A 12,871-nucleotide genomic window follows, 5' to 3' on the forward strand; every position below is an offset into this window, starting at 1 on the left:
CTAGTCAGTGGAATCTTTCATCTGCCATTTACGCACAATATAGTAAATACAGGTCGCCCCAGTCAGCTGCAACTTTGAACATAGGTCGTGTGACGTCTCCAAAATGTGTTACTTTTCTAAGCTTGTGTGGTATCGGATGCAATGCCATGTTACGGCTTGTTGGTTTTTCATGAATTGAAAGGGTGCCTCGCCTAAAAAAAGGTTGAGAAACACTGGGCTATGCCATTGTTTAGGGGTCGTTAATGAAAGAGAAAGACGAGGAGGGGGATGTGTCATGGTTTGAGGTTTGTTAATGCACTTAAAAGCCAATGAGGACATCTCAGCTGTCAGCAATCAATGTGATCAATACAGGAATCATTCGTGACTTCATTTCCATTGTGTTGAAGAGGGGGTCAGTGCATTTCTACTGTTGTGTGGTGGAGGGGTCATCTCTGAAGCAACGGCAGGACTAATAAGCTTTCACCAGGTTTTACAGATGGGCGCCTACATTTAATGTACATTATACAAAAAAATGGGGTGTCAATTTAACTCTTGAGTCAAAATTAACTCTATTTCAGATAACATTTGGTAGGCCTATCACTCAAAAAGCGTTTACATTTTACTCTATAGGCCAGTGATTCTCAAACTTTTTCAGACCGAGGACCACTTTGTCCCCCCTAAAATGTTCAGGGACCACTGGTCAACTGAATTGACAGTTGACGGGTGCCAATTTCAATGCAGATCACTTACTTCTTATTTACATTTACAAGCCTGACTTATTGTGGTGAAAATAAAACTTCAGCTATGTTTAGGTTTGTAATAATATTACAAATATAGTCTACTGCTAGCTTGTCTTGGAAAAGTAGAAATCCTCTCGCGGACCACTTGAGCTCTGTCGCGGACCACTAGTGGTCCCCGGACCACACTTGGAGAATCACTGCTATAGGCTATATACTGTAGGTATGTGTGTGTGCACTATCTGTGTGTGGTATATGCTATCAGATTTTGTGTGTAGTTAACAAATGTCTACCTTTTCCAGGCACCATCTGTGTGTGTGTGTGTGTGTGTGTGTGTGTGTGTGTGTGTGTGTGTGTGTGTGTGTGTGTGTGTGTGTGTGTGTGTGTTGTGTGTGTGTGTGTGTGTGTGTGTGTGTGTGTGTGTGTGTGTGTGTGTGTGTGTGTGTGTTTATGTGTGTGTGTGTGTGTGTGTGTGTGTGTGTGTGTGTGTGTGTGTGTGTGTGTGTGTGTGTGTGTGTGTGTGTGTGTGTGTGTGTGTGTGTGTGTTATAGTGTCTGTGGTCCTCACAGCATCATCTCCTGCTCTCCTGACTGTAGTTCAGTCCTAAGTCCTTGGCCCATAATTCATTAATGTAAGAAGTGCATTTCATCACGCACACGTGACCACCTAAGAGCAATATGCAGTGTGTGTGTGTGTGTGTGTGTGTGTGTGTGTGTGTGTGTGTGTGTGTGTGTGTGTGTGTGTGTGTGTGTGTGTGTGTGTGTGTGTGTGTGTGTGTGTGTGTGTGTGTGTGTGTGTGTGTGTGCGTGCGTGCGTGTGTGCGCACGCGCGTGCCTGTGTCTCTCTCCACTGAAAAACTTCTTCTTGACTGCACAATCATTTACTCATCGGCAGATCTGCTTCAGCCATTTACCATACGCACAGACTTGGCCTGGTATAATTACAGAGAGAGAGAGAGAGAGAGAGAGAGAGAGAGAGAGAGAGAGAGAGAGAGAGAGAGAGAGAGAGAGAGAGAGAGAGAGAGAGAGAGAGACAGAGAGAGACAGAGACAGAGAGAGAAGCATCAACACACACACACACACACACACACACACACACACACACACACACACACACACACACACACACACACACACACACACACACACACACACACACACACACACACACACACACACACACACACACACACACAAACACACACACACACAATGTGTTCAATTTATTCCCACTGTTATCATTCAGGTATGATGTATAAAGTTTTAGCAGGTACAATAAGTCACCAATGTTAGTATTAGGTAGGTACACTGTAAGTACACATAGCATATTGTAGTATAGTAAAATATTGCAATAAAGATGTGATGTAAAATGAGGTCATAGGAAGTCTCGGTCTTTGTCATCTCAGAGTTGAGGCACAACAATATGACGGGAATATTGAAGTGTAGGAACTGAACCAGATCTGTTTCTGTCATCTCCGGCTGAAGGTGGATGTGAGCAGGGGAAGGAAAGGTCTCCCCCGTAATGCCATTACATGCTTGTTACGCCCATAAACACCAGAGGAGGAACTGGTTTTGTCATCTCAAGACTGCAGGCTGTACTGTAGGTGGGTTTGATCAGGGGAAAGGAAAGGTCTCCTCTGGGAAAGGAGGAGGGGAGGAGGTAGGCTGGTGTTCTCTCTCTCTCTCTCGCTCTCTCTCACTCTCTCTCTCTCTCTCTCTCTCTCTCTCTCTCTCTCTCTCTCTCTCTCTCTCTCTCTCTCTCTCTCTCTCTCTCCCTTTAATCTTGTGGTGGTGGGCCAAAAACCCCTACTGAGCCATGAACTTTTGTGTGGTGTTCATATGTGGTTGTGCTTTCTTCATTGCCCTCTCTCTTTCATTTTATCTATCAACCCCCTCCCTCCCCCCTCCCCTCTGGACTTTCGCCCTGTGCATTTAACCATATAGGCCTACACGGCACTCATACATTCTTTATATGGTTTCAGATAGTGAGATTTGACTGACAGTGAGCAGCGTGTCCCCTCTTGACGTTCAAGAGGATGCAGATGAAATATCCAGGTGCGTTTTGTTAGGCTACAGAAGGGAATGTGCATGTAAAGTCACATGTAATGTCACACCATACCCTGGAAATAAAGAAAAGAAAAGAAAAGAAAAGAAAAGAAAAGAAAAGAAAAGAAAAGAAAAGAAAAGAAAAGAAAAGAAAAGAAAAGAAAAGAAAAGAAAATAAAAGAAAAAAAACCCTAGAGGGGTTGACTGTGTCACTCCTTATTAGCTTTCTCTGGACCTCTCCCGTTCACGTTCCGCAGAAATCTAAACCGTTTGAATGGCTGTGGTGACGCACAATTTAATTTCGTGAAAAGAAACAAGACGCCTTTACGTGTGCGTTACGTTTGTTTTTTTAACATCCGAACCATTAAACTACTGACTATAATATTGTCCTGTGAGGGGAGCGCAGCGTTGCGCACCAAACGCGTTTATTCCGTATGCCCCTTGGGGGTAGTCTAGTAGCCTACGTTCCCCCACAATGCATCGCGCGCTCATCGTAGCAGCGCTGCTCTGTGTGTGTGTGTGTGTGTGTGTGTGGTGTGAATGCACTCGTCCACTGTAGTTTGTGTGTGCTCCTGCAATCTGAACAATGACTCCGCGGCGATGATAGCGAACCCGTAGAATGTGTTACCCAAGACTGGATTTCTGTGTTTTGTTTTCCTTCCAGTGCCAGCGTTAAATGTACAAGTTCTAACCATGTGGATACCAACGGAACAGGAGAAATACGGCGTCGGTAAGTTTTTCCCCCAGCCGGTTTACCATTCTATAACTGTTTTCCGTGGTTTGCTCGGTCGTTCCGAGCGCAGCAGCTGCAGCAGCCGGGGAATGGGTATCGAGTTTGACTACAGTAGCGGACTGACTGGGGGGTAGCCCAGTGTCCAGAGCTATGCCTGGCTGGCTGGCCCGGTAAATCTATTTCAACTGGTCAGTGTACAGTTGCGTTGAAATAAAACAATCCTTATACGCTCTGAGCGTAGAGTAGTCCTATTCATGGGTGTCGCGGTTTGGGCTGAAAACACTTGTGCCAGCCAGTGAACTCGCTTTGCTGGTTGTTGCTGTCCACGGTTTGGTCTCAGTAGATTTTGTTTATCCCCTTTTGCTACAGTATTCCTGCTGCCACTGTCTTTGTTGTTGTGATAAACTGAGCTGTCAAATGTTTTGCTTTTTGAATTGATGCAGCGTCGAGTGACAAAACAACTTAAACATCTAAAGTAGGCTATTTTCCCCTTTCGTGTCTATCAAAATTCGGTGGAAGCGAAAGGAATGTGTTAGAGCATTTGCAGTCATTTTAAGAATAGACTATGTGGAAATCAGTCAAGTGTGTGTGTGTGTGTGTGTGTGTGTGTGTGTGTGTGTGTGTGTGTGCGTGTGCGTGTGCGTGTGCGTGTGTGTGTGTGTGTGTGTGTGTGTGTGTGTGTGTGCGTGTGCGTGTGCGTGCATGTGTGTATTGTTTAGGTCGGTGCTGTTGGCTTGGCTCGGCTATGTCGCGCCGGGGACGGAGTGGTAAAGAAATCTAGTGTGGGGGAAAATAGGGGGCAGTCAGACAGAGAGAGAGAGAAGTGGTCAGCAGCCTCGTCGCGCGCGCGCGTGTGCGCCATGCATCTCGACAGATGTCAAATCAATTAAGCGCGATAGTAGGCTAGTGTACTGCCCACGCGAGGCTGTCCCTTTCCCTGCTAACATAACCTAGTCATGTTTTTGCCAGCTTTATTCCAGTTATTAATGTTGTTGAAACCTGTCTTCCGTGTCAGGGTTTAAATTGGACTGTTGTTTGAAGTGTTAAGCTACCGTGGAGCGCTCACGTTTCAGTTTTTTTCCTTTTGATGTTTTCTGTCTCCTTGTGAATGTTTCAGCATTTGTTCTTTTCATGTTTGCTCATTTCTCCCCCTTTATAGTGTGCGTAGGCTATGCTTCAGTCACATTACCAGTGTGTGTGTGTGTGTGTGTGTGTGTGTGTGTGTGTGTGTGTGTGTGTGTGTGTGTGTGTGTGTGTGTGTGTGTGTGTGCGTGCGTGCGTGCGCGCACATTCTCCTCTGCCAAACCGTGCCGTTGGGCCATCTCCATATTTTAATATTTAATATCACCCCCCGGAGCTCACCTGAGTTAACAGAGGGATGCATATCAAGGACTTCTCACCATGTTATTACAGTGGTAGGGCCCAAAAGGCACATTTCTTAGCTGTATAGGATGTTGTTTTCAATTTAGCTTGGGGCCTTCGTTTCTGTTGTTTCTAGTACAAATACCCACATTGTCTGGAAAGAAATGCAAGTGTTCACCACTTAAGTGGATCAAGGCTTCTTATCCCTCTCTCAGCGGGTAAAAACACGGCATGTATGCGACTGGAATTGGCTGACCCCTGTCTGGGGTTATGCAATTGAGGGAAGTGCAATGACACCCCTCCTGTCACGTCACCCCCTCCCCACCCCTTCTCAGAAACACCGCTGTTTTTAGTGCAGTCTGTGCACAGTTTATGGCCGTGTGTGTGTGTGTTTGTGTGTGTGTGTGTGTGTGTGTGTGTGTGTGTGTGTGTGTGTGTGTGTGTGTGTGTGTGTGTGTGTGTGTGTGTGTGTGTGTGTGTGTGTGTGTGTGTGTGTGTTGTGTTGTTTGTTGTGGTGTATTTGTTTATTCACTCTTCATTCTGGATAACTGGCACATGGCGTCAGGTCTCTGCCAGAGCAGCACTGCCAAACTGGTTTGCCAGAATACATGTCTATTTCCTTTTGTGTGTGCCCGGGACACTGATGGTGCCACCAGTCAGCTCGTTCTGTACTGTAAATCATGCTATTTTGTAACAGATCTCGTATTCTAGCCCTTGAATGGCTCTTTGGCGGTCCGAAGGCATTCTTCTGCATCTGAGCAATTGCCATTAGGAATGTGTTTCACAAGAATCTTTCATCACTTCTATTTTTTTTCCCCTTCGTTTCTGTGTTTGATGCGTGAAGAATAAAGTCGAGAGTGTTTGCTTTCTTGGGTCATAAAGTAAAGGTATGGAGAGTCACATGACTGCCTTTCACATTCCACCTGCACACCGAGTCTGAACAACAATGCAGGAATCCAACCGCATGTAGCCCACACTAATGCCACGTCTTGGAACGACTGTATCAAAAGATTTCTTGGATCTAATTTCCCCGCGTCTCTGCTGTATCCAGTCACTGCTTGGAGGTGTGACATTTACTCTCACCCTCACCTCTTCAGTGGGGTGCACACTGCATAGTAGCCTACTTACATATGCATAGCTGAGTAGTATAGTACATGTGCATACTGGCAATAAAGGACATTCTATTCTATTCTATTCTATTCTATTCTATTCTATTCTATTCTATTCTTCTATTCTATGTATATTGTGTAGTTAGTAACTCAGGGGTCACAAAAATATTCTCAAATTTAAAAGAGGGGAACAGCAGAACACGTTTGGAAACCACTGAGCCAAGTCAATGCTTAGGTTATAATTTAGCATGAAAATGTTTTTTTTTTCAGGGGACCTAGTCAAGGTGGAAGTGGTGTAAAGGTTGTCAAAGTAGCCACCTTAGCTGTTAAGGGCTGGGGGGAAACCCTGCGCTTGAAGTAGGCTATAGTAGTTGTGGTTATGTGATGGGCTGGTATTTGGGCTGTAACGATATTGTATCGAACCGAGAAATTGTGATACACAGAGTCACGATACTGTATCGTGATACAAGGAGGCAATATCGTGATATGCCCTTTCAAAGTTTTATTACGCATTAGTCCGGAAAACAGCCTTATGATTTAATGTGATGGTGTTTCCAAACTTCAGTGGAGATACATTTCAGAAATTGTGGGGTGTATCGAAGCGTAGCTCAAAAATCGTGATACGAACCGAATCGTGAGTTGAGTGTACCGTTACAGCCCTAGCTGGTATGCTAGTACTATGTTCTGCCGGGCTGCAGTCGCAAAGCCATTGTGTTAGCTTAGCCTGGCTGCAAGCAGAGCAAATAGTCTCTGTAGCAGTTCCCCACAGTGAGCCTTTCACCCTCTCCCACTTTATCCACTTACTCCACCCCCGGACCCATCTGCCCCTCAGGCTGAGGTACAGGAGTGTGGAGGTAGAACCACTTTGTGTGTGTGTGTGTGTGTGTGTGTGTGTGTGTGTGTGTGTGCGAGAGAGAGAGAGAGAGAGAGAGAGAGAGAGAGAGAGAGAGAGAGAGAGAGAGACAGAGACAGAGACAGAGACAGAGAGAGATAAAGGGAGAGAGAGATAGATATAGAGAGAGAGAGAGAGCGAGAGAGAGAGAGAGAGAGAGAGAGAGAGAGAGATAAAGGGAGAGAGAGAGAGAGAGAGAGAGAGCACGAAAGAGAATGCATGCATACTGTAAGTGAGTGAAAGAGAGAGAGAGAGAGAGAGAGAGAAAGAGATACGCACCGCACCACACCACTCTTTGGTGTCGTTTTTTTTCTTTCCTGCCTGAGCGTTTGATCCAGGACCCGCGACTGAGATTAAAATTTCACCGTCTAATTGGCGTCTATTGCTGTTTGATGTCGGCGCGGCCAGCCCCAGACACCGCTGAATGGGCATGGCACGGGGGAGGGGATGGAGGGGTGTCACATTTATGATTGTGTGTGTGTGTGTGTGTGTGTGTGTGTGTGTGTGTGTGTGTGTGTGTGTGTGTGTGTGTGTGTGTGTGTGTGTGTGTGTGTGTGTGTGTGTGTGTGTGTGTGTGTGTGTGTGTGTGTGTGTGTGTGATAGGCATGGAAGGGAAAGGAGTGGGCAACAATGTTCAGGAAAGTGTATGTGTAGCTCTACTGTCCATGTGCCGATGTGTGTGTGTGGTGTGTGTGTTTGGTGTGGGTGTTTGTGTAACAGTAACAATAGTGCCAGGCGGAATAATCCTCAACACCGCTGATGCAAGCATGTGCGTGCATGAGTGTGTGTGTGTGTGTGTGTGTGTGTGTGTGTGTGTGTGTGTGTGTGTGTGTGTGTGTGTGTGTGTGTGTGTGTGTGTGTGTGTGTGTGTGTGTGTGTGTGTGTGTGTGTGTGTGTGTGTTTTTAATGGGTGTTCTAGATGCCGTCTGGATGCCCACTGGCCCCCATTAAAGCCTGTAGAATTGTGTGTGTGTGTGTGTGTGTGTGTGTGTGTGTGTGTGTGTGTGTGTGTGTGTGTGTGTGTGTGTGTGTGTGTGTGTGTGTGTGTGTGTGTGTGTGTGTGTGTGTGTGCGCGCTTACCATTAAGGCCTGTGTCTCCTCCTCTCACCCTCATCTAGCCAACACACACTCACCCCTCACTACAGCTGCTAACCCATGGACCTTCAGGGCCTGGGAGAACGATGGATAGATGGGGAGAGAGAGAGAGAGAGAGAGAGAGAGAGAGAGAGAGAGAGAGAGAGAGAGAGAGAGAAAGACAGAGATAGAGAGAGAGAGAGAGAGAGAGAGAGAGAGAGAGAGAGAAAGACAGAAATAGAGAGAGAGAGAGAGAGAGAGACAGACAGAGAGATAGAGAGAGAGAGAGAGAGAGAGAGAGAGAGAGAGAGGGAGAGAGAGAGAGAGAAAGACAGAGATAGAGAGAGAGAGAGAGAGAGAGGGAAAGAGGGAGACGCACATGTGTTTGTATGGGCTAGACGCATAAATGGGTAAATAGATAGATGACAAAAGAGAGAGGGAGACACAGTGGAAAATAGATGGATAGATAGAATGATGAGTAGATGAATAGATATCTTGGACCTCAGACCACCTATTGAGAACACTGGCACCACAGCACAACAGGGGACTGATGCTTGTCAAGAAGGAAGAGAAGAGTGGAGAGAAGGAGGTGTGGGAAACGAGATGACATATGCATGTAGGAGAAAGATGGTGGAGATTGAGGAGGAAGAAGAGAAGGAGGAGGAGGAGGAGGAGAGGGAGTGTTGCCTGTATTGCAGCAGGGGGCAGATGTTTGTCAGGAGGAAGAGGAGGATGAAGAGGAGGAGTAGAAGGAAATGTGCATCCATGCAGAACAGTAGGAGAAAGATTGCGGGAAAATGAAAGAGAGGGAGGAGAGGAGGATGAGGAGGAGGAGAAAGAAAGGAAGAGGAAGAGGAAGTAGGGATGGCGAAGAGAGGGAGCGACAGAGATGGCAGTGGTGGAGGAAAAAGTGTTGCCTCCAGGGCTGTGGGAATTGAGATTTGGGAAAACACCCATAACACCCATAATCCTTTGGGGCATTCTGTGGTATCACTCTCATCCCTTATCCATTTCCCTCTTCAGCCTCTTCAATATCGCCTTCAGCTCAGATGTATGTATGTGTGTGTGTGTGTGTGTGTGTGTGTGTGTGTGTGTGTGTGTGTGTGCGCGCATGCGTGTGTGTGTGTGTGTGTGAGCGTGTGCGTGTGTGTCCATGTTTGTGTCTGTGTGCATGTGTGTGTGCGTGCGTGTGTGTGTAAGGAAGACAGAGCATGCAAGCTTGCATGCTTGTGTGTGTGTGTGTATGTCTGCTGTCTGTGTCTGCTAGCGATGTTGACTATGATTATGTCCTATTTTGAAAGTCGCTTTGGTTATAAATGCAATGCAATGTAATGTAATGTAATGTGATGTGTGTGTGTGTGTGTGTGTGTGTGTGTGTGTGTGTGTGTGTGTGTGCGTCTGTTGTGTGTGTGTGTGTTCATGTCTCTGCATCTCAAGGAAGAACCTGTTCTGTGAGATGACGTGCGCTATTTGATAAATATTTCTATAAATAAGTAACCAGAGCAGAGAGGGAGGTCTATTTATTTTCTTCCGCTTCCTTTGCTTCCTTGTTTAGCGAGCACTGCAGCAGTTATTAGTCATCGCAGGGACTTAAACCAATGGCGTAGTGTAGAAGGCAGGGAAATGACTTGAACCAGTGATGCAGTGGTATGGTCTTTAAAACAGCAGCTAGGTAGACAGGCAGGGCCGCCGCTAGGCATAAGCAGAGGAAGCAGAGTGCCTTAGGGCCTCAATCACTTCCAAAATTGGGGCCTCCGAAATTGAGATTGACCAAAAAAAGTGTTATTATTATTTGTATTATTATTAAGCCTATTTCATTATGAGGGGTGGGCTCCTGATCAGTTATGCTTAGGGCCTCCAAAATCTTAGCAGCGGCCCTGCAGACAAGGCCGTCACCTAAGGCAGTGGTTCCCAAACTTTTCTCCTTGCGCACCACCTTGTACATTTCAATGTGGTTCGCGCACCCCCTACCCGAATGTTTTGCTGTACTTATGGCCACTCCAACATGCCTTCACTGCACAAATCATTGCACATTGTGCAGAGTTATTGAGGGACTACAGGTACTCATTTCCAAAAGACTTGATGTTTCCTGAAGCATACAATTCACCATACAATTAAAAATGGCTTAATTTTCATTAATGCTGTATAAAACACACATATCCGCCAATGCTCAATTCAGCTCGCGCACCCCCTTGTGGCAGGCCTGCACGCACCCCAGTTTGGGAAACCCTGACCTAAGGGAACCTAATATCTTCGTGACGCCAGTGCGACCCAAAAGTCCCACAGAATTACAGCTTGTGAAGTGAAGTAAAGGCAATGATTATTCATTGCCACTCAGTATATGTGATGTACTGAACAGTGTGTAGGTACTAGAGCAGTTGTGCTCGTTCAGATGTGGGACACTATGTTGTACAGATGTGCACATTTCTAAAATGCACAAGTAGAGAAGGGAGCGCTTGACTAGGGCAGTGTTTCCCAACCAGGGGTACGTGTACCACTAGGGGTACGCGAGCACACTGCAGGGGGTACTTGGAAAAGTGTTATTATTATAAAAAATGTATGAAGCAGCCACATCAGGACAGAGAAAATTATATAGAAAATGAATTAGGGGGTACTCATGGCACAACTAAGAGGCTTAGGGGGTACGCAAGACAAAAAAGGTTGGGAAACACTGGACTAGGGCACCAAATGTACTATATTGGGGCAGCCGTGGTGTACTGGTTAGGGTGTTGAACTGGAAATCAGAGGTTTGCAGGTTCAATCCCCACCCTTACCAAGCCCTTCCACTAGGGCTGGGCGGTTTTGGAAAAAATGCGTATCACGGTGTTTCTTGATGAAAATTAATATCACGGTTCTCTGCACGATTTTTTTTTCATAAGCGGCGATTTCCCCCCACATCTCAATGTTTCTGAATAAAAGGCTGACATTAAACATTTAAAAATGAGAGAAAATCCTGAATTTTAATTCATCTCCATTTCTATTTCAATCACTTTTTTGGAATATAAACTAGAAAAAAAACCTTCTCTCATCAAAAAGTGAACCTTGTGTAGGTGAAAACCGTTATCACGTTTTTTTTTAACGGTATACCGCCCAGCCCTACCTTTCACCCCCCATGGCTGAATGTAGAATGAGGTGCATGGATGTAGAATGAGGTCTTTCAATACCTACCTTGTCTCTCCACCACAAATACCTCTGTCTCTGTTACAACCTCATTGTCACCTAAATGGTAATGACCAAGTCTCAATCGGTGACTTAAAACTCTCCGCATTGTCATAGCAATGTTATTATGATGTAGTTGAGTGTTTGCGGGAAAAAGAATGAAACGGCCCGTCGACGGGCCCATCTGCAGTAAGAGGCTACGCAGCGACTTAAAGAGTAGAAAGGGGCCATATAGGAACTGCACAGTGTGGCCGAGTCTTTCGCTAGATCAGTGAGATCGGGTACATAGGTATTTAAGACTGGGTATTTAAGTAGCAAGAATGGGGAGACAGTAGAGACAGTAATTGGAGATAGGTATTTAAGTAACAAGATTGGGGAGACAGTAGAGATAGCATTGGTGATAGAGTGGGTAGGTATTCAACCAGTAGTTGCCGTGGACAGAGAGGATAAGGTAAGAAGATATTTAAGCACTAGCTAGAGTGGTGGGCCGGAATGAGGTCTTCAAACGTTTTAGTGTTGAGACAGGAGTGTGGTCTAGCTACTGACCTACGGTAGTGCGGAAGTAGCTACTGTAGCCAGAATGGGAAGAAAGCTCAAGTCTTTAAAACTGTATGCAGGGTAGGTATTTGAGCAGTAGCTACAGTGTAGAAACAGGTATTTAGCAAGAGTGGGTGGGTATTTATTAATGCAGTACAGCTATAGTGGGGGAGACAGGCAATGGGAAGACTGGGTAAGTATTTATAGTGGGAGGACAGACAGGGTAAGGAATTGAAGCAGTAGCTACAGAGGGGAGACAGACAGAGTGAGGTATTTAAGCAGCGGCCAATGTTTTCCAGGCAGGCGAGCGTGACATTGGCCCTGTGAAGTTCTCAGCTCTGCAGCTAATGTGCTGTAATTGTGTGTGACCTCAGATTGCTTTTGTTGGAACTGGGACTGCAGGAGGCCTTGTGATGCAGAGGAAAGAAATGAAAAAAATAAAAATAAAAAAACATTAGACGCATTATCACTTAGCTTATTCGTCGCCAGGGCTCGCTTACAAAACATAATATAAAACATAATATAAAAATGACAGCGTGAGAGGTCTTGTTTCTCTACCCCCCCCCCCTTCTCTAAGCTTGTTTACACAGTGAAGGCAGATGTGGCCACACTATGTCCAGGGCCGCTGCTAAGGTTTTGGAGTCCCTAAGCATGACTGGTCAGGAGGCCCCCCCCTCATAATGAAATAATGATAATAATGCACGTTTTAGTCAATCTCTCAAGTCAATATTGGGAGCAAAGTGGTTGAGGCCCTAAGCGCTCTGCTTATCTGCTTATGCCTAGCGGCAGCCCTGACTACTGCATGTCTATCTGTCCCTCTCTCTATATCTCCCTCTGACTGTTTCTCTTTCTGTGCTGTGGTGCAGGGTGTTACATCTGACCATGAGCGGGCAACATTGCTCACGGTGACCCAGGTTCGAATCCTGCTTGGGTCATCTCCTAACCCTAACCCTTTCTCTCTGTCTCTTTCCCACTGATATTCTGATTTCACTGCCATGTTGCAATAAAAGCAGAATCCCTAAAATGCCTTCATGCATTGCAGTAGCAAACCTGGGCTCCAGTTAGGGGGGGTAAATAATAATCGATATGTATCGACGCATCGATCCTACGGCCGACGATCGAACCTGCTCTTCCTGATCCTCATTAGTTTGCATCATTTTATCACAATACTTGATTTTTGAATTGATCAGAGTATCGTATCATGGGGCATTTACATTTAGTATCGAAAATAATTGAATCGCTGC

The 12,871-nt window shown here is 45.8% G+C and overlaps 1 protein-coding gene across 1 annotated transcript in view; it reads left to right on the plus strand.

The window, feature by feature from the left end:
- Nucleotides 1–3,290: 3,290 nt before the first annotated feature.
- dock4b (dedicator of cytokinesis 4b) overlaps nucleotides 3,291–12,871 on the plus strand; it is a 253,487-nt gene continuing 243,906 nt past the window's right edge. The window contains exon 1 of the mRNA XM_063217387.1: nucleotides 3,291–3,491. Within this exon, the coding sequence (XP_063073457.1) occupies nucleotides 3,455–3,491 (37 nt within the window). The 5' untranslated portion in view covers nucleotides 3,291–3,454. The remainder of the gene's footprint in view (nucleotides 3,492–12,871) is intronic.

This window comes from Engraulis encrasicolus, chromosome 15, assembly GCF_034702125.1.
Source record: "Engraulis encrasicolus isolate BLACKSEA-1 chromosome 15, IST_EnEncr_1.0, whole genome shotgun sequence".
NCBI lineage: Eukaryota > Metazoa > Chordata > Actinopteri > Clupeiformes > Engraulidae > Engraulis > Engraulis encrasicolus.